Source organism: Talpa occidentalis, unplaced genomic scaffold (assembly GCF_014898055.3).
Source record: "Talpa occidentalis isolate TD23 unplaced genomic scaffold, MPIMG_talOcc4v2.1 talOcc4.11, whole genome shotgun sequence".
NCBI lineage: Eukaryota > Metazoa > Chordata > Mammalia > Eulipotyphla > Talpidae > Talpa > Talpa occidentalis.
Window position 1 is genome coordinate 71977293 of NW_023601104.1, and position 19654 is coordinate 71996946.

At 55.0% G+C, this 19654-nt stretch overlaps 2 protein-coding genes across 6 annotated transcripts in view; one reads left to right on the forward strand and one right to left on the reverse strand.

Annotated features, from left to right (window-relative positions):
• The window catches only part of PLEKHG3 (pleckstrin homology and RhoGEF domain containing G3), a 40917-nt gene extending 38837 nt beyond the window's left edge, over positions 1–2080 (forward strand). The window contains 2 exon segments of the mRNA XM_037503502.2: positions 5–550; positions 553–2080. Of these exon segments, the coding sequence (XP_037359399.1) occupies positions 5–550; positions 553–737 (731 nt within the window). The 3' untranslated portion in view covers positions 738–2080.
• A 2011-nt stretch (positions 2081–4091) lies between these two features.
• Positions 4092–19654, reverse strand: part of SPTB (spectrin beta, erythrocytic) — a 157364-nt gene continuing 141801 nt past the window's right edge. For all 5 annotated transcript variants that reach the window (XM_037503503.2, XM_037503504.1, XM_037503507.1 and 2 more), the window contains 6 exons: positions 19568–19617; positions 18953–19028; positions 8334–8602; positions 6167–6340; positions 5863–5905; positions 4092–5720 (listed from right to left, as the gene is read on the reverse strand). In XM_037503503.2, the coding sequence (XP_037359400.1) occupies positions 5553–5720; positions 5863–5905; positions 6167–6340; positions 8334–8602; positions 18953–19028; positions 19568–19617 (780 nt within the window). In that variant the 3' untranslated portion in view covers positions 4092–5552. The remainder of the gene's footprint in view (positions 5721–5862; positions 5906–6166; positions 6341–8333; positions 8603–18952; positions 19029–19567; positions 19618–19654) is intronic.

Here is a 19654-nt window from a genome sequence, read left to right on the forward strand (position 1 = left end):
ACAGGTAGGAGAAAGCCAGTGCTGTCCCTCCTCAGCTATGAGCAGCTGGTGGCCCAGGAGCACAGCCTTCCCAAGTCCTGCTCTGCTGGTGAGATGTCACCCCGCCGTTTCTCCTTCAGTCCTTCTGCTGCAAGCCCAAGGACCCCCTCGCCTGGAGTCCGGCCCTCCACCCGAAGCCCCCTTAGTCCCTTGGACACCGAGACCTTCAACTGGCCTGATGTCCGAGAGCTGTGCTCAAAGTACACCTCCCACGACGAGGCGCTCCAGGCTGAGGGTAGCCGGCCCCGAGCCCCGCCTGTCAACCGGAGCCGCTCGGCGCCGGAGAACGTGGTGGAGCCGCCTCCGTTGGGCAGGGTGGGCCGCTGCTGCAGCCTGAGCACCAAGAGGGGCCAGGCAGGCCTGGAGGCGCCCCAGCCTCAGCCTTCTGGGGAGTTACCCCAAGGCGTGCCTAACGGAGAGGAGGACCTGTATGTCACTGCTGACCTCACCCTGGAGGACAACCGGAGGGTGATTGTCATAGAGAAGGGGCCCCTGCCAGGCCCTGCAGCGGGGCAGGGGAGGGTAGCAGGCAGGGACCAAGTTTGTCTGTGGCCATGCAGGGGCCGGGCGAGGATCTCCAGGAGTCTGCAGAGTATCTGCCGAAGGAAGAGGCCCCCAAGGACCAAGTGGACCCAAGCCACCAGGGTAGGGTGAGAAACCTGAGGGAGAAATTCCAGGCCTTGAACTCCGTAGGCTGATGCAGCCCTAGGGTAGGAGGTGCAGTCTGTGGTGTGGGGAGGAAGCTTGGCTTATTTGCCTCAAGCCTGTGCTCACCCTGCTCACAGAAGCTCCACCCAGGGCCCTTGAAGACTCTCACCTCTGTTTCCCCCTGAAGAAGGTTCTGGTGTACTGGGCAAGGGTCTTCACCTGCTGCCTGTGAGAACGCTGGTGCTCCCCTGGGTTCAAGGTGACTTTCCACCAGCCCGCCCCTCTGAGGCCAGCGTGGCCGCTTTCCTTGTATATAGTTCTCTGGTAAGAAGCCAAATATTTAAGCTCACCTCTTCCCAGGGAGAGCAAGCCCGGCTCCAGCGTGGGCTGGCCACTGCCAGACTGAGGAGCCCACCCCAGGGAGATGCAGGAAGGTGACCTGGGGAGGCTTTGCTTTTTAACTGCCTTTTCTTAGGCTCCAGGCAGAAATGAGGCCCATAATTTATTGCTTTCCATGCTGTGGTATGTTTGTGTGTTGTGTGTTTTTGTTGTTGATTCCCTTCCTGTGAAGAATGTAATGGACTCTGTTCAGGTACTTTTGTGGGTTGCCTCCCTGACCCTGTGGTTGTCGCTAATGTACACACATTTCATTATTTGCCAATGGTGCAATAACCAGTGCTGACCAAACGACCTGTGTGTGGCCTCCTTACTGGGCCTGGCTGGGTGGGAAGGTGGATCACAGCCAGGGATGTCTTGGCGGAGATGGGACGTGGGGGTCGTGGAGGCCCTAGGGGGCTCCTGAGAGCCTAGGGCAGCACGGGGTGTGGAGGGAAATTCTGCCAAATTCTACCAACTGCTCCATGGAATTCTGTCCATCCCCAGCCTGGCATCCTGTCCCTGAGCCAGCTTTTGGTTTTTTGCCCCAAAGGCCAAAGTCAGACTGAAAAAGGCGGGGGAGCGGGACTAGAACATTTTTCTAATAAGCTGAAGTTTCCAGTATCAGGTGCCTTTTACTTCTCACCCGCTCTCTTTTTCAGGAGACATCCTAACAGGTAAGGATTTCAAATCTGGAACCTAAAAATGCCTTAAGGTGGCTTCCAACATTGGGTGAGGGCAGAAGTGCATTTTTTTTCTGGAATAGATTGTTTTCCTCCCATCCTCCAAAGTGTCTGATTCCAAGAGGCTAGGAACACCTCCTTATTTCTAATTGCATTTATTTTGCCCCTTCTCCATGGTGTACTGGCCTCGTTTTGTCCTGTTTCTTCTGGCTGGCATCTGGGAGGGGGGCTGGGGAGCCCAGGAGGTAGACCCGCCCTACAAGTGTCCGCGTGTCTGCCGGGTCAGGCCCCGCAAGTCTGACCTGGGGGGACTCGAGCTGAAGGTGGAGCTGCCGAGTCTAGCAGAGGGGAGAGGGGGGGCAGCCGAGGCGCTCCCAGGGGAAGCAGACGGGGAGCTGGCTCGTGTTCCTCAGCTGTGCCGGGCTCACATCCACAGTCGCGGGCGAGAGCTGCTCCACCAGGCAAGTGACACTAAGTGGTCGTAATGGCGTGGGCTGGGTCCCTAGCTGGGAAACCTAGACTGTTTTTTCCTCAGCTGAAAATTGAAGGAGATGGATGAGTCACTGCTTCTCAAACTTCCTGACTCAGAGTCTTCAGGGGCCGTTGTAGCTAACGCCACTTTCCCCAGGTGAGCCTCACACACCACTATGCATGTCTGGGCCCCTGGGCCAGCTCAGTGGTTCTCATGGGGTGTTCATTAGCGTCACCGGAGGGGGGTCTTTTAAAACTGGTGATGCCTAGGTCCCCTCCATCCACACCAATTGACATCACCCCACTGGAGCAGAGTACCCGGCGTGGGAATTCTGGTGGTTCTGAAGTTCAGGCAGGGTGAGTTCTCTGTCCTGAACCCCATGGACAAATGCCTGCAGCAGGCCCTCAGGATAGAGGGATGCAGGAACAAGACTTTCTCAGGGTCTTGGGTGAGGAGGTATGGGGCCAGGAGCTGTCAGAGTTGTCCCATAAGACTCCTGGGGTCAGGTCAGGGTATGGCTCCCTCTTGACCTATGATGGTCCGCGACCCTGCCCTCTTGGCCCCATTCAAAGGAAAACAAGGCTAGAGAAGTGAAAAACAGAAATATAGAGCATTAATTGATTTATTAGAAAAACTAGTAAATGGGTTTCCTCTGGTTGGTGGAAGCACATTTGAGCAGGTAGAGGACAAGGCCCAGCCGGCCCCGGGGCCAGCCCCAGATTGCATGGTCTGTGCCCAACAGGGCTGCAGTCCTCTGCAGCCACCTCCTCTCTTGTGTCCTCCCTGAGCTTGCTTGTCCAAGGGACTGAGCCATATAGCCCTCTGGATCTCTGCCCCGCCAATGCTGAAGGGCCAGGACCAGCTTCGGGGACCCTAGTTGCCCTCCAGGAGGCAGGAAGGAGTAGTATATGGGGAAGCTGAGCCTTCCACAAGCCCCCTGCTATGGGGACTTGGGGGAGGGAAGCCCAAGGACACCCACCCAGACTCAGTTGAGGCCTGGGCATGAGGGGAGGGAGAGGGAAGGAGGACCACCCGGCCGTGCCCAGAAGGAGCTTCCTCCAACCGCCCCTGGGAGGAAGCCTCGTATGCTGGTGTGGACTGGAGCTGCGGCAGCCTAGTTGGGGGTACTGTTAAAAGGCTGCAAAGTAGAAAATGTAAGGAGGAAAATAAGAAACCTTGCGGGGGCACTGGGAGGCTTGGACCCAGTGTGGCGTAGGCGCCTCCCAAAGCTGGGAGCCTGCAGTTTGTCCATCTGGTTGAGTGTCTTGGGGCCTGTGAAGGAGGGGTGCACGGGGAGCTGGCAATAGACAGTGGGTCACATGCAGCCGGCTGCCCTTGCCCAGTCTGGGGGGCTTGGGTGGTGAGAGTCTAGCTCTTTGGGTCCCTTTCATTCTTGGGTGTGTGGAGCTGCTTGCTGGAAATTCCTCACCTTAGGTGCTACTTTGGCACACGTGGAGGGGAGAGGGTGACCCTTGGCTCCCTAAGGACTGGCCAGGGCAATAGTTGAGGGAGACTCTTGCCACCATCTGCTCTCAGTAAGGAACTTGCTCTCCGCCTGGGAGCAGGATGTGCCCTCGGACGCACCAGAGGCCTTCATAGTGCCAGGTGAGTATAGTCGGCACGCTGCCTCCTGCCTTGATTTCCCCAGGTGTAGAAAGAGGCTGGTGAACAGTAGCTATTCCCTGTAGATGCAAAGAGGGCTGCAGGGTTAGAGGCCAAATAAAGACCCTTGCTAGAGAGGGGGGAAGTCAGGCTCCATAGGAGAACTTCACCCTGTGATTCTTGTCTGCTGAAGTTGGCTGTACTGAGGGGCTTCTGGGAAGACCTAGTCACTGAATGCCTTACTCTCCCCCCACAGCCCCCCCTCCCTCCATTCCTACCTGAGCCTCATTCATTTCCAGGGAATTATCTTAGTGTGTTGAAGGCTCCTTCCTGTAGGGAAGGTGATGGAAACAAATTGCAGGCCCCTGGGGAAACGCCTGCTGCCCGCCCGCTTCAGCCCTCTTTTGAACTTAACCCCAGTTAAGATGCCGGGCTCGAGTTGTATTGCTTTCAGAAGTAGTGGGGAAACCTGTGGATGGGTGGGCTCCTCCCAGCAGCACAGGGAAGTCTCCCTCGGGACGGAGGCGGCACGGCCCCTTTTGGTTGAGTTAGGGATGCTGGGGGATGTTTGGTGACTGGTACCCAAGGCCAGGAACTTCAAGAGACGCTGATCAGGGGTCCAGCCTTCAAGACTCTGGCCCTAGCACTGACCCAGGTGTGAGCCATGTTTGCCACCTCAGGGTGACAGGTCGCAGACTTGGCTGTCTGTCTAGCCACTGCCCTCAGATGGGACCAGCTGCAGACAGGGCACCACTGGCCATTTGGCTTCGGGATGCTCTACTCCAGGTGTATCTGGGGACCTGCATCATCTCCCTAAGAGGCCCTGGGTGTGAGGTGGATATTGCTGGTTTGGCAGCTACGGGGAGTGGGGGAGGATTCCAGATTGGAGAGGCAGAGCCTTGGGCAGTGTGGAGACCTACCTACCTCCTTCAGTCAGGCCTGAGCCATAAGTTCTAACTGTAATTTTAAAAGTGGACCAGCTTGAGAGCTCAAGAGTCCTCCTACCACCTATGGTGGTAGTAAAGGTTGGTGGAGGTGGCAGGCGGCCAAGTAGAACCCACAGACCTGGAGGGGGCCCTCCCCCTTTTAGGTGAAAGGACAGCGGGAGGGATGTGGTGGCCCCTGAGGTGAGTCCCTGTTCTAAGGAAGCCCAGGGGAGAGGGGTACCTGAGGGGTCCCAAGCAGGCCTTGCCCAGAGCAAGGGCTTTATGGGCCTCCTGAAGGCCCCTCATGCCCCTCAGGATGGGCCAGACTCCTCCAACATCTCTTCCCTTCCCCAAGCTGCAACCATGGGGGAGGCCAGCCCAACCCACAGGGGGTGGCCATTAGAGGAACCTCACAAACCTTCTCCAGCTTTCTGAGACTTGGGGGGTTGGCGTGCCCTCAGCCCCGGGGGAGGCCATGTACCTAGGAGAACCGTTTCCATTCCCGTCCTGGCGCTGGGAGCCACTGTCCCTGGAGCTCCGAGCTCCCTCTGCGGGAGAGCCAGGGCTGCACAGCGGTGAAGGGCGCGGAGGCAGGTGTCGGGCCAGGTCCCGGGCGGGCAAAGGCAGCTATTGCAGTGCAGCGTGGGCCCCAGGGCCCGACCCGACAACACAGAGCAGGCAGGCGGCAGGCAGTGGGCAGCCTGGGAGGTGGGCAGGAGGAGGACCAGGCTGGTCCCTTCCAGGATGGGCGGCATTTGTCCCTGTGGCACCCACCACCAGGCCCCACCCGTGGGGCGCCACTAGAGGCTACTTCTTCTTGGGGAAGAAGCTGAATCTCTTCTCTTTGTCTTTCTTGCCAAGGCTGGCATCCGGGCCCGTGATGGAGGGCAGGGGCAGGCTCTGCGCCTTGACGCGAATGCTCTGGGACTCGTTGATGGCGGTGCTCACGCCCTGCAGCCACGACAGCATCTCCTCCTGCAGGGCGGAAGGGTCAGGGCCCCACATGTCCTGCCTCCCACCCACCCTAGGACTGCCCAATCTGAGGGGACCTGAGGTCGGTGGCTAGGGTCTCCCCCAACCGCCCCTTTGTTGGCAGGCGAAGCGGCCCTGCACTCACCTCATCCTTGCCGTGGAAGAGCCACTCACTGCCGTTGCTCAGCCTAGGAGGACAGGGGTTTCCTGACATGGGACTGGTCTGGAGCCCTGTCCCTGGGCAGGGGGCTGCTCCAGCCCCAAAGCCCCCTATGCCTCCCCCTGACCACAGCCCTCTCAGGTAGCACACATGAGAGAGAGGTACAGATTTGGAACATTGGCCTCATTGAAAAATTCCCATGGGGCAACTCAGGCCTGGAGCTGGTCCCAGACAGTGGGCCTGTGTCTGGTCACGCATGGTGCCAGGGCAGCGGCAGCAGGCGCCTCACCTCAGCTTGAACACGTGCTTCTTCTTCTTGTAGTTGGCAGCAACCTCACAGATGGCATGTCTCAGGGCCAGGGGCTCCTCCCCATGGTAGGGAACCCCTAGTGCCAGGTTCTTGGCGTCCTTGTAGAAGGTCAGCTGGCTGTTTCTGAGCACACAGTACAAGTTGTTCCAGGACCTGCAAAGAGGCAGACAGGCAGGTCACCCGGGCTTGATCCAGCACCTTTATAAGCAAATCTTTACCTTTTTGAATTACACTCTCTTTGCCTGGATAAATAGCAACACATTTTACCATTTGAGAAAATGGAATAAACTTGTCTGCATGTAATTCAACCACCCAAAGCTAACTATTATTAACATTTTATTTCTAGTCTTTTTTTCTGTTCAGATACTTGTTTTCTATGTACATATTGCTAAAATTGGATTATACTGTGTATTCAATTTTGGGTCCTGCTTTTAAGTTGGCCCCCATCAGTAGTATGTTCCCATATTCTCAAATTATTTCTTGAAAATAATTCCAAACAGCGATATAAAAATAATCCCTTTATAATGGGTCTTATAATACTAGAAAATATCTACAGTGGAGTGATTTGATAAACATTCTTGTGCATTAATCTTTGCCTCTAATGTTGATCTTACCTTGAGATAGAATTATTTTAGTGTAAAAATAATTTAGTCTAAACCGATGACTGTAACCCTGGGGGATTAGACTTAAAGATTAGACTTAGATTACATTTAGACTAAAATAATTATTTTTAAACTAAATAATTATTTTAGTCTAAAACCAAGTGTAAGCTTTTCAAAGTATCCCCGCACCCATCAGTGTCTGCTGGTCTCTGCAGCACTGTAACTGGAGCAGGGCTTTGTTTTGGTTATTTGTTTTGTTGATATGTGCTCAGTATATGATACTAGCACTATTTAAAGACATTTTTGCAAATCAAGGCTCATCTCAACTAGTGTTTGGTGAGGACAAGCTCATGAGCTTAACGTGAGGGCTGATCTGAGCTGGTTCCCTGGCCGACAGGCAACTTGCTGTGGTCTCACAGTGATGAACAAGGGCCAGCACTAAGCTTTTCTTCTTCCCCTCCTCCCTGCTCTCTGTTCTCCCTCTCCACTTTGGAGGCCAGGGAGGTGGAGAACTAGCAGGGCACATGGGGAGGAAGGACTAGAAGGGCACAGAGAGAACTTGACCTGTACAAAGCTGGCTGCATAACCGTTTCATAGCTTGGGACTTTCCCCCTAACCCTGACCACCCTGTAGCCCAAGCAAGGCCGTACCTGAGGAGGAGCCAGGGGTTGGAATACAACTTTACCTCCAACAAATGACTTAACCTCTCTGAGATTCCATTTCCAATCTGAAAAATGCAAACCTCAATACTTCAGGGGAGATTGCAGAGATTTTATTAATCCTAACATAATGCTGGCACATAGTAGGTGCTCGATAAAGGCTAGTTTCCTCTTTCCTGGTGGACTTCATGTAAGCAACAAATCGCTTCAAGGCTGTTGAGCCCCCAAAGCTGCTTCAGGAATTTGAAATGGTTTTGGAGGTCCCCAGGACTAGCTGGCTTCAACCTTTCGATGCTGCCCTGGGCTGGGACTCTGGGCTGCCACCCCGGAGACTCCTGGCAGGAGCATCCCTGGAGAGACCAAGCCTGGGCATGTCTGGCAGGAGAGGACACAGCCTGTGAATGAATCCCCCAGGGTCACAGTCATCGAATGACAGTAGGGAGCAACCCCTGGAAGGCAGCTAGGCCAACTCCACTTTTCCTCTCCTCCTTTACAACTGGGGAAACTGAGGCCCACGTTGGTTAAAAAATGGGATTTGGCCAAAGATAGGTTGTTAGTGCCAAAACCTACCTTCCTGTTGCTCAGCCCTAGGATAGTGAGAACTGCTAGGGCTCACCGAGTTCCCAGCCTGTGCCAGGTGTGGCATCTACTGAGGAGGCGTCATATTCTTATCATCCTGTTTTGCAAATGTGGAGATTAAGCTAAGTGACTTGTACAAGGTCACAGGATTTGAACTCAGGAACTAAAGACAGGTTTTTCCCATGCTGTCCAGAAGTCCATGGCTGTCCCAGACGGAACCAGGAGGACTCAGGCCCAAAGCAGAGGGACCCTCCCCCAGTACATGCCCATGTTGCCCACCCCGACCCGACACTCCACCCCCCATACCTGTTGGATGCCTTCTTGTTGGGCCCCTCCAGGTCATGCTTGCGGCCCAGGTAGCCCTCCATCTGCACGCTGTGCCCGTGGTCCCGCTGGGCTGGCAGCGTGGTGGGCTCGTCGCCCTCGCTCAGAGGTGTGTCCAGGACCTTAAAGAGGGGCTCTGTGGTGGGCCTCTCATCCCCGCTGGCTTTCTTCTCCTCTCGTCCTTCCTCATGTGGCCCCGGTGGGGGTGGCGGCTGCAGGTCCTGAGGCCACTGCCTCTCTTCTTTCCCCTGCTTGGGGGGTATATGGAGAACACGTTGCTGGAAGTTCAGATCCAGGGATGGCAAATCTGGGCAGAACTGGGGCGTCAGCAGCCCCCCACACAACCCCCAGCCGGTTCCTTTATGCTGGCACCTCCTGGCCTACGCTGACTCGACCTGTTATGGGTACCCACCCAGCTTGCTTCCCTGGATTGCCCATGCCCCCTGCCTCCATCCCTGCCCCCTCACTCCAGCCTAGCAGCAACAGGAGGTTCTGAGAGTGAGCTAAAGGGGCCTCAGTGATCTCACCCAGGGGGCTTTCCATGCTGCGGGCAGAGCCCTGGTTCCCGGCCAATGTCCGCCAGACCCTCCAACTCTGACCAAGTTATATGGGGGCTCTGGCCAGCTTTCCATGGAGAGTGTTTTGGCTAAGATGGGATGTTGAGTGGGAACTCCTCTTTAACCTTCCAATTGTATCTAAAGCCACAAAGCTAAAGGCATCATGGCCAAAGTCTCTCTACCACCTTATAAAGGGGAACCCAGACTGTTCTGGGCCACGGTGCAAGACACAGCTCTGCCCTCATCACTTGGCAAGCATTTGCGGGAGCTGGGAAGTGGCGCTGAGCTCTGGCTGTCTCTTACCATCACCTCAGGAGTTAAGAAGGCCTAGACCCACCCTCAGGCTGCCCTATTCTGGCTGGCAGTGAAGTCATTGCAGAGGTATTTGTTTGAAGGTGCAGCAACAGTGTAGGGTCACCCACAGGGGGAAGTGTGGCCCAGGAAAAATGGTGCCTCTTACCCTCTGCACTTCCCTCTGGAGGGTGGGATGCAACTGGCCCAGAACCAGTGAGGGCTGCCAGTAGAGCCAAGCACTACACGTCAGGTGCCCCCAAGAAGGGGAAGCAACCCCATGTCCCAGGGGGCCACCTCCTTATGCAGAGACCTTGCTGATCTGCCCTTGTATGGCTGCAGCACGAATGGAGGCAGGCAGGTGTAGGGGTAGAGGCAACCAGATGGGGCAAGAATGGGTGAGTCTCAGTTCTAAGGGCAGAAGACTGTCCAGCTTGAGCCAGAACCCTCTCCCAAAGGCCTGACCTCACAGCACCAGGTGCAAAGAGTCCAGTGGGCCCCCAAGCAGGCCATGTCTGGACACACCTGAAAGACCAAGGGCATCGCCGGCCCAAGAGCCTCCCCAGGTAGAGAATGCTCCTTTTCCTGCTCCCTATTCCCTGCCCCCAAAGACTGAAGATGAAGTCCCAGATGAGTGCCAGGGAAAATCCAGAAAAGAGCAGACCTGTGTGTGGGTCCTTCAGAAGATGGCTCAAACCCGAAGCAGAGAAGTGAGAAATGAGGGATGGGAGAATGTGCACGAAAGAACAGGAAGGGAGGCTGAAGGGAGGCTGAAAGGCAAAACAGTCACGCAGGTAGCCCATCAAATTAGGGCAGCTCAATAGCCAGGTTGCAAGTTAGGGTTGGTAAGATTCCCTTTAAAGAAAGGATAATGCGCTGGAGGAGTTTGAAAATCACTACCCTAGTCTAACATCTTTATGAGAAACCAGACACACAGAGAGGTTAAATGATTCACCGGTGGTCACACAGCTAACAGGTATTGATGGTGACAAAGTACATGCAGCACATCTCTAGTGCTGGCACCTTTTCCTGAGATTTGGGCTTGGACCATACTCATTTTTATGCATCTTGCAGAATCTGTGTCCGATTGTCTGCAACAAACCAGCAATGGCCACAAAGATCTAGATGCCCCAAAGCCTGCCTGGATATCCTCTAGCAGGGAGGAAGGACAGGAGTGGTAGGGAGGGGGCTTGGAGCCTGGGTTTAGGGGCCTTCAGTGGACCAACCAATCAGGTCAACTCCTGACTTGAGTATAGAGGTTGGGGGTGGATTATAAATGCAGAAAATGAAGCCTCTTCGTATCTCCCACCTCTCTAGCTCTAGCCTCAAACCCAAAGCTACTCTTCCTCGGGGGCAGGAGGGGGTTCAGGGCGTGAGGCACTGTCTATGCTGTTCCTCCTGTGATGGGTCAGAGCCCTCCCCAGCCCTGCTCAGGGGCCTCGGGGAAGATGCAGCTACAGGGAGGGAAGCCCACCAGACCCTCATAAGACGTGTGCCCTCTCACCCAGCCTCTACGTTTGTTAGAGAACTGTCCTGTGTGTCCACATTTTCTTCCTATGCTTTCACTTCCATTGTCCTTGCTTCTGGAACTGTCCTCTGAAAATAAAGATGGATTTTGCCAGGATTACTTCCCAACTTAATTGCATGTTTCTTTTGATTCCTGGGCTGCTACCCAGGCTCAGGGCTGGGACTTCTCCCTCCCTGGGCCAGGGGATGGGGCACAGATGAGAAAGATGGAGATGGGATGAAGGTGGAGTGCAGCAGGAGGTGCGGTAGGAGCTTTGGGGACCAATCCTTTCTTCCTCTCAGCTCCTAAGGGAGGATGGCCAGCTCTGGGGAAGAGGGGAATAATGTGAGGATGGGGGTAGAATAAGGAATTTCTAGAAGGCCATGTGGACAGATACCAGATAGGGTCTCTGCTCACAGAAACAGCCCCTTCCCTCAACCCTGTGCTGTTCTCCCACCAGGGACAGTAGCCTTCTGAGGGTCTGCTCCTGCCCAAATGACTCGAGCTATGCACACACCTGCGCCAGGGTTCAAAGCCCAGGTGTTGAGCCTATAAATGTTGGTTCTCATGACCCTTCACCCCTCCCCACCCATCCCCCCCTCTTCAGGTGTTGGCAGCAGTCACTGCCCTATGTGGTTAGTGTGGCAATCTCAAAACCCCTTTTGTGCCTGGAGAAAGGGATGCTTATGATGGAGACACCAGCAGGCAAATCTTTACCCGCCTTCAGCCATTTCAGCTGGAGCACTCAGAGGCTTCAGGCAGGAATGGGGTAGTTATTTGGAGGGTTAAGTCCTTCAGGGACTTGAGGACTCACCAGAAATACTGAAGGGGAAGCAGAGAGGGAGGAGTCTCAGGTGAAGGCAGAGGTCACCAGACAGGACTGGGGCAACAGCCTATTGTTACTAAGTGGAAGGTTCTGATAATTTACAATTGGATTTTTATGAAGAGCTCATTACTTTGCAAAAATAAGACTCCAAGGAAGACTATAAGAGAGATCTATCAATATCTAACCCCTTTTGCAAAGCAAAAACATTTAAAACTTATCCTGGGGCACTGGTGTCCACAGTGAAATGCACAGAGGGAAGGGAGAGCTGGGTTTTGCCAGGGGCCTTCTCGGTTGGCCACACCCTGAGCAGAGCCTCAGCTCCAAGAGTGCACAGAGGTCAGTTTAACGTGTAATTCATAAAAGGCAAGGAATTAGTCTGTGGTCTTAATGTCCAGTCGCGCCAAGGGGATGAAGCAGGTAGATGGGGTCTTTGTTAGGGGATCATGGGTGTTAAAGAGGGCAGAGGCTGATGCAAGAAAGATTTCAGAATTCTGGAGCTAGAAAAAGGCTAGGCAGTTCACCCCCTAGAAAACTGATAGGAACACTTAATTCCAGAAAACTCACTGACCATATGGGATCACGAGATGGTGGCAGCACTGAAGCAGGCCATGGCGTCTGCTTCCCTGTCCACACAATGCATTTCAGAGCTGACAGTAGTGGTGGCAGGACAGTGGGCACACAACACGGGCAGGGAAGGAGCAGAGGGAGCCAAGAAACTGGGCAGAGGTGTACCCGTGACCTGGGATGCTTGGGTCCAGGGCTCCAAACCTATTGATGGAGTGGGCTGAGGCCTGTGATTGCAGTGAATTAGTCCCTGCCTCTTTCTAAGCCAGACCATCAAGGACTTCCTAGCTGACCAGCTGCGTGGATGACCCTTATGCCCACATGGGGCCCAGGGGTACATGCTTTGCACTGATTTCTGAGAGAGCTGGGAAAGGTAGTTACGCTACCCCTAGAACCAAGCAAAGCTCTGCTACGGAGAAACTGCTTTGCCCAAATGGCAGAGGGGCTGAGCATAGCAGAGCATTAGGAGGGGCTGGCGGAGGAGCCAGACTCCAGAGTTGGCTGCCTGTGTGGCTGTAGAGGCGGACAGTTTCTGCTAAAGATCCTGGATAGAAGAGATGACCTGAGACGCTTTCTATCCTCTATGCTTTCAGGCAGCAGGCCTGACACTTCAGCCCTCAGGCCAATCAGACAGAGGCAAGGGCAAGCTGGGGAGAGCTAGGTTTGACCAGTGGCCTCCTCAATTGGTAACACCCTGTGCAGAGGGTGCACATCTGCACCCGAAAGGTTCCTAGCCCAGAGACACCCCCCAAAGGAGCCAAGGGACTCTATGAAAGAGGAGGGTACAACTGCTTAGAAGGAATTCTGGTGTCAGGCAGGGGTGGCTGGGCCGTCTAGACCATAGGTGGGAGTGACAGTTTGAGGGGGGAGGGTCCAGGATGGGCCTGGAATAAGGGGAGGGGCTGCATGGAGCCAGATTCTCTGGTTTGAGGGTCAGAGGCAGGGGCACTGAGGAGAATGTGTTAAGTGCCTGTTGGGATAGTGATGTCAGGGCAGGGGGCAGGGTACCAGCAGGGAGAGCCTCGCTCCCGGCAAAGGATGGCCACCTCACCATCTGCAGAGTCTTGCAAGGTCAAGCCGAGTCTTGAAAGCTTGATGTTCTAGGGTGCTACCTTGCAGGAGATCTGGCCTGGGTAGGAAGGGCAAGCAAGTAGAGGATGGAGCAGCTCCTCTACAAAGGAGATTCAAGAATTCCTGGAGAGGGACAGACACGTGCATTTCTTCTGGAAATGGAAGGGGCTGAAGGTGAGCCAGCAGGTGGTGTGGGGGGTGGCACACAGATCATCAACTCTCCAGCTCCCAGGAGGAAAGTAACCTGGTGTGAGACCACAGAGTGTCTTTTTGAGGTGCTAGAAGATGCTAGATGAGTTTAGATACATCAACAAAGAAGGAAACACAGGCGAGGGGACTTTCTGTAGAGGCAGAGCTGGTGAGTGAGCACTCAGGTGTGAGGGAACACCCCAGAGAGAAACGGACACAAAACAGCCAGCAAGGCCTGAGCCCAGGTGTGTAGGAGTCCCAGAGGGGGCCCAGGAACAGGTGTGAGAACCCCTATGGCAATGTTTCTTTTAGGGGATGAAGGACTGGAATGAGGGCTGGAGAAAAAGGGAAACATGAAGACAAATAATCACCGACAAGCTGCCAGATGTTCTACCTCCACCTTCACTCTCTTCCAGTTCGCACCCTCTCTGCGGCAGGCATTTTCAGGACCCCTGTTTTACAGGTGAAGGAAGCTGGGGCGGGGGTGAATGAGTGACCTGCACACAGCCCTCGTCAAGTGAGTGAAAACTGAAGCTGCACGTCTGTTTGGTTCCACATGCTGTGCTCCTAGTAAATCCCGCAGCCAGGGCGGGAGAACTATTGCTCCCCAGGAAACACCTTTGTGGTGGGGATCCTGCTGTAAGAGATGGGCCAACCAACGTAAGACTGGCTGAGGCAGTGGGACCACGTCAGAGCCGCCCCGGAGGAGGCCAGAGGAGACCTGTCACTAGACCCCTAGAGACCAGCCACTCTTACCCGCCCCGTGTCTGCTGCTGGGCTCTGTTCTGGGGGTGAGGGGTGGACCGTAAAAAGGTTGTGGGCAAACTGGGAAGCCTGCTCAGAAAACAGCTGTTTACAAGACAAAAAAGGAGATGGTTTGTTGACAGCAAGACAAAGAGATGGCAATTCAGGGTGAGCCTAGACAAGTGCCTGTCAGAGAAAGGAGTTGTTGTGGCTGAACAGGAAAGCAGCGTGAGGAATTGAGCCAAGAGGCCGCTGGTGAGGGGCCCCAGGTTGGTGAGGGCAGTGGTGAGGGGCTCTCATGACAAGTGGGGGTGGGGAGCAGAGGGGCTGGACACTGTGCCCCAGGAGCCAGCTGTCTGAGCCAACAATTGGGGATTCAACTGAAGGGACTCAGAACAGCAGGCCCCCAAGTGGGGAGAGTGAGAGGGGAGCAAGGGGGGGTGGCGTGTGGGTCCCTGGGGACGGGAAGGGGGAGACCTGTTCCACAGCCATCACGGGCGAGATGGGGACGAGACTTCCTCCGGAGCGGTCTTCATGATTCCCACCAACACAGCGGTCGCCTCGGGTCCCTGCCTGAAGCGGCTGGTGGCTGCTGATTCCTCAGGGCCCCCAAGGCAGCCACTCAGCGTTAGAAAGACTGAAAAGAGTTAAGAGACACCAACTCCCCTTCCAGGCCCGCTGCCCAGTGGTCAAGTCATCAGCTTCAAAGGCCAATACGGAGACGCCTCTAGTGTAAACGAGTCTTGTCAAGACGCCTGTCAGTTTGGGGGCTGCTCTGAAGCACAGCTTGGGAGAAAAACTTAGGAAATGCCTGGGATGAGTGGGGCCAGCAGATCATGGGAGAACAAAGAGAGGAGCCGGCACACCCTGCAGTGGACACATGGCCAGGAAGAGCCTAGAGTGGGTTTCTCTGGGGGTGTACCAGGGTGCAGTACCAGACTGCAGGCAGACACGCCCCTGCCAGGCTGACGCAGGCATCCTGGGGAGACAGGGGCACACCCCCTGTCTAGGGGAAAGCTGACTTTCTTTCCAGGCTGGGTCTGCTCATTACCCACAAACACAGTTTGCCTTCACTGCAAAGTGCCTGAAACTGCAGTTGAGCTCAGCTTCCCGGGGAGGGGAGGGAGCTGGCCGTGGCAAGAAGAAACACAGCTGCTGCCTCCACACCCACATCCAAAGACGTCAGAGCTGGGCTGCTGCTGGTTGATTCAATCTCCCCACCGGGGTCCCTGCTGCTGGGGGAGGGGGAGGGGGTTTGCCCAGATTGCCAAGGGGGTGGATAACAGCTGGAGGCAGCCAGGCGTGGCTGTAAGGTGTGCCAGCCAAGGGCCCAGTGCCCGCTCAGCCCCTGAGGCTCTGAACCTCACATTCGCAAGTGCTGGCTATTTCCCTGAAGCCACATCAATCTCTAAGACTCTGGAAGTGAGACTCGGCGTACATGGCAGTCTCAACTCCCCACATTCGGCCCTAATGAGATGCCCAGTCCTCCCCTCCTGGGAAGCCAGCCGCGGACAGTCTTGCAAGGTCACACGTAGCTGTTACGTCTGTGAGCTGCCTTGGGTAAAAGGCCCAGCCATATGGTGAAGGGGCGTGACTGGCACCCAGGCAGCTGCTTTCTGGAGTGGCCTCGTGTCCCAGGGCCCCCCTTACACCAGTTTTGAGGTTTGTGAAAAGACAGGACATGGTTGCCCCAAGCTGCGAGCCCTGATGACAGACTTTTTTTTGTCACAGCTGCTGGGAGCACCAATCCCTTTCAGCAATGTCCCTCAAGTCCTCACAGCAGACCTATTGGGAGAATTTCTATGCAGGCTCCACTTGCCATCCCAAAGCCACACAGTGGAAAAAGATATGGTGCGGGGGAAGATGTCCCGGGGTAGCTGGCTGGGGGGCCTTAAGCCTGAAGGGATTTGGACCCTCTTCAATACCACTTCTTTGCAAAATCAAGTTCAACATCTCAATAACCAACATATCACTACAGATGCTGACTAGGGATTTTGAGGTACCCAGAGCTTGACATCTACCATGACCCCCAAGTCCTTCCCAGAACCACACCCAGGATGACGGGGAGACATATAAGGAGGAAGGTGTTGGGGAGAGTGTACCCCAGGCCTGAGGAAGGGAAATGGCTCTGCATGATGCCAGTGCCCCCACCCTCCGACACCCAAAGCCCACCTTCAAGGCACCGACTTTGGCAGGAGCTGAGGTCCCTGCCTCCCTGTCCCAAACAGGGACAAAGGTAAACACCGAACAAATGGACCAGTTTCTTAGGACTAAGAATAGACTAGAGGGAAGTTGGGGAAACTGCCTCTCCCAGCCCTCCCCTTTATTTAGGTACATTGTTGACATACAGGAATGTTCTAGACTTTCTGCAGTCCTACAGAGAGCTTTATAAGGATGAAAAGAACCAGGAGGATTTGATGGTTTATCTAAAATCGTGCAGGAAAGTTCCAGCAAAACTAAGGATGAGAACCCAACATCCTGACTTCCACTCCCCAGGAGCCATCCTTGGTTCTTCTGCTTGACCTCACATGCCTTTATATACTTACCTGTATGTAGGATGGGGCTTTGCCAGAATATGCTCTGGAGTGCAAAGATCATGGGTGAGGGAAGCAATGGAACCACACAGAGACGTGCTTGGAGACTGAAGCGTGGAGCGGCACGCCAAGCCTGTGTGCACACATGTGCATGACATGGTGTGGGGGCAGATGGCTACTCTGCGGAGTGCAGAGGTCCAGACAGGGATTCAGGTGCCCCATCCGCTCCCATCTGTCCCCCCGAGCAGGAAGCCGGCATGCACTAGTGAGGGGTTTCACAGGAAGCCACCACCATGCGCTCTATTCTAAGAGCACTGACACCAGACCACACACGTGGGACAGCAGGAGAGCCGCCGCGCCCTGGGCCTCTCGCAGAGACAAGGCATAGTGGAGGCTGGCCCTTCCTGGGAGAGGCCTGCGGTTTCTGTAAAGGTTTCCCAGCCTGCGTGGGACCCACGCTTCTCTTCTCATGTCGAAGCCCAATTGAGCATCACACCTTCTCAGAGATTCGTGGATGCTCATGAAAACTCAGCAAAGGGCTCAGAAAGGAGCAACAGCAGGAAATCTCTCTCTACGAGGCCTCGGGCCTGGTGTTCATTTGATTCGCCGTCTGGTTTCTTCCTGGTGTCGGGCACAGGCCAGTTTTCCCATCTGGTGGAGTGGCTGCCTCTCTAGGAAGTCTCAAATGCGGGTTCACTTGAGAGATGCTCAGGTCCAGGCAGGTGTCACTGCCCCCTCCACCCCCAGCCTTCAACCCGGTGACATTCAGGTATTGGATGGAGGCGGCTCTGATGCACAGGTTGATTACATTTGCACAGACACACAGGACACAGACAAGGGATGGAGTTGCTCAGGGGCCCCAAGGAGCACGCAGATCCAGGACACCACCGCACACAGACACAGGGAAACAGCCGAAGCGCAGGCGGGAGCAGGAGGCAGGGACGGTCCAGCCCATGTCTGGAGTTCGTGCCAGTCCCGAGTTCTCGCTCCTTCCAGAGGGGGCTGTCGCTGGGAACAGGGGCTGGGATGAAGTCCACCAGAGACCCCCACGTGTGACAATGGGTGCCTCAGAGGGAACATCTGGGAGACTCTCCGGTGGGTCCAGGCGCGCCCTCTGCTGGACATGAAGAGCTGGTGTAGCTCAGTGAAATCGTGGCCATTGAGGGAGTTCGGTGTGAACGTGTGTGTATGTGCGTGCGTGCGTGTGTGTGTGTGTGTGTGTGAGTGTTACTTGTGGGAAGTGAAATCTGGACATGACAGGGATTCTCACTGAATAGGAAATGCTTACTATATGTTTATTTCTCTGGGGTGGCTGGGTTACCAGAAATTTCCACCTATAATGTCAGTTTCCCTAAACCCTCAACAGTTGAACAAGCTTACCTGGACACCTGGGGAGGTAGGATACACACAGTGAAGCCATGCAAGGCACATGCTGAATTCTTGCTTTCTTTTCAGCCCCAGGACCCAGGCTCCTTGCACAGATCCCCTGGGTCCTTTGAGCTAAGGGACCTATCCCAGGCAAAGTCCTGAAGTCTTATGCCCCGGGCTGCCGGCCACTTGGGTCCTTCCCTCCCGCGCCCTCCCTTCACCCAGGACTCTGACATTCCTCCTTTGCTACAAGATGGGTGTCTGGCCCTGACACCTGGGAGCTTTGAAGCTCTGCCTCACTCCTGCAGGTTCCTTCAAGCCTGTTCTTGCCTGAGAACCAGCTGCTTATTCAAAACACTGACCCACAGGCATCAGCCAGGGAGGTGCTCATGATGGTGGGGGAAGGCTGTCCTGTGGAGGGTGGGATCTGCCAGAAGGGCAGGTATCCTCACTTCACTGCACCAGCTGTGGCTGGGGCAGGCAAGGCCAGGTGGTGTATTTGTACTACTGTGTGTATACGCGTGGTGTAATGGCACAGGTGTGTGTGGAGGTGGTGGCAGGGGAGACGGGAGTTTGTTAAGGATGGCGATCGAGGGGAAAAGGGGAGAGGATGGTGTATAAAAATGAATCACTTCTGTGTAAACTGCTTCCCCTCATGTAGATGGTGATATATTTATACAATAAAATTTATTAGACTAGATAAAACAAGCTAATAGAGTCATGCCAGTGGACTGGCATGTTAGTTTCTTCTGGGTTGAAGGGAAGAGGGAAGTTATTCTAGGAATTAAGAAAACCTGAGTAAAAAATGGAAGCCGGATCTGAAGGAGGAGCCTGGGGTTGGGGCAGCGAGTGCCCGGCCTTGCCTTCGGCCCTGGCTGAGCCTAGTAGGGATGAGCGGGTTCTGGCAGCAACGACTCCCAGGAACTAGACAAATGGGACAGGAAACTGACCGGGGATGTTCTCTCGGTGGCTGCACGATGGGGTCGGGGAGCTTCCCCTGCTGTCTCGCCTTCCTCCTCTTGAGGCCTACGGAAGACACAGTTCCTCTTTAAAAACACACACCTTCCTGAAGCCAGCACCCACTTTCAAGGCCTGGCTTCCATCCCTCACCCACAGAACACGTGCCAAGTGTCTCCCAGTCCAGGCCTCCTGGAAGCCTGGTAGGTGCTAGGCCAGGAGCTGCAAACCTGCCTTGACGGAAAAGTGAGACAGGTATTTCAGAAACAGACATGGTCCCAGGGCGAACAGCCTGTGGGGCACATGTTCAGGTGTTTCCCAGAGTGGGGAGACAGTTCCACAACTGCCACTGCTCTCCACACCCCTTCTTCTGACATGGGGGCTTTAGGCCACTGTGATTTGGGGGAAACGAGCTCCTTGTGGTTTTCCAGCTCCAGATCCTGGATTTCTCCAATGGATGAAGGTCCAGTGTGACCTAGACCTTCTCCAGTTGTGAAGGTCAAGTGCATATTGTTAAAACGTCAGGGGGGATGTTTCTGATTAAATGCACCCTCCTTTTCCTTCCTACTCCCTCCTTGCCTTAGCCAGCCCTCTCCACCCCTACTCACCCAGTCTCTTCTGCAGGTCCCTCAGGGGTCTGGCGTTCTTTTAGCTCCAGCTGGGGAAGAAAAAGGCTGAGGTCAGAGCAGCACAAA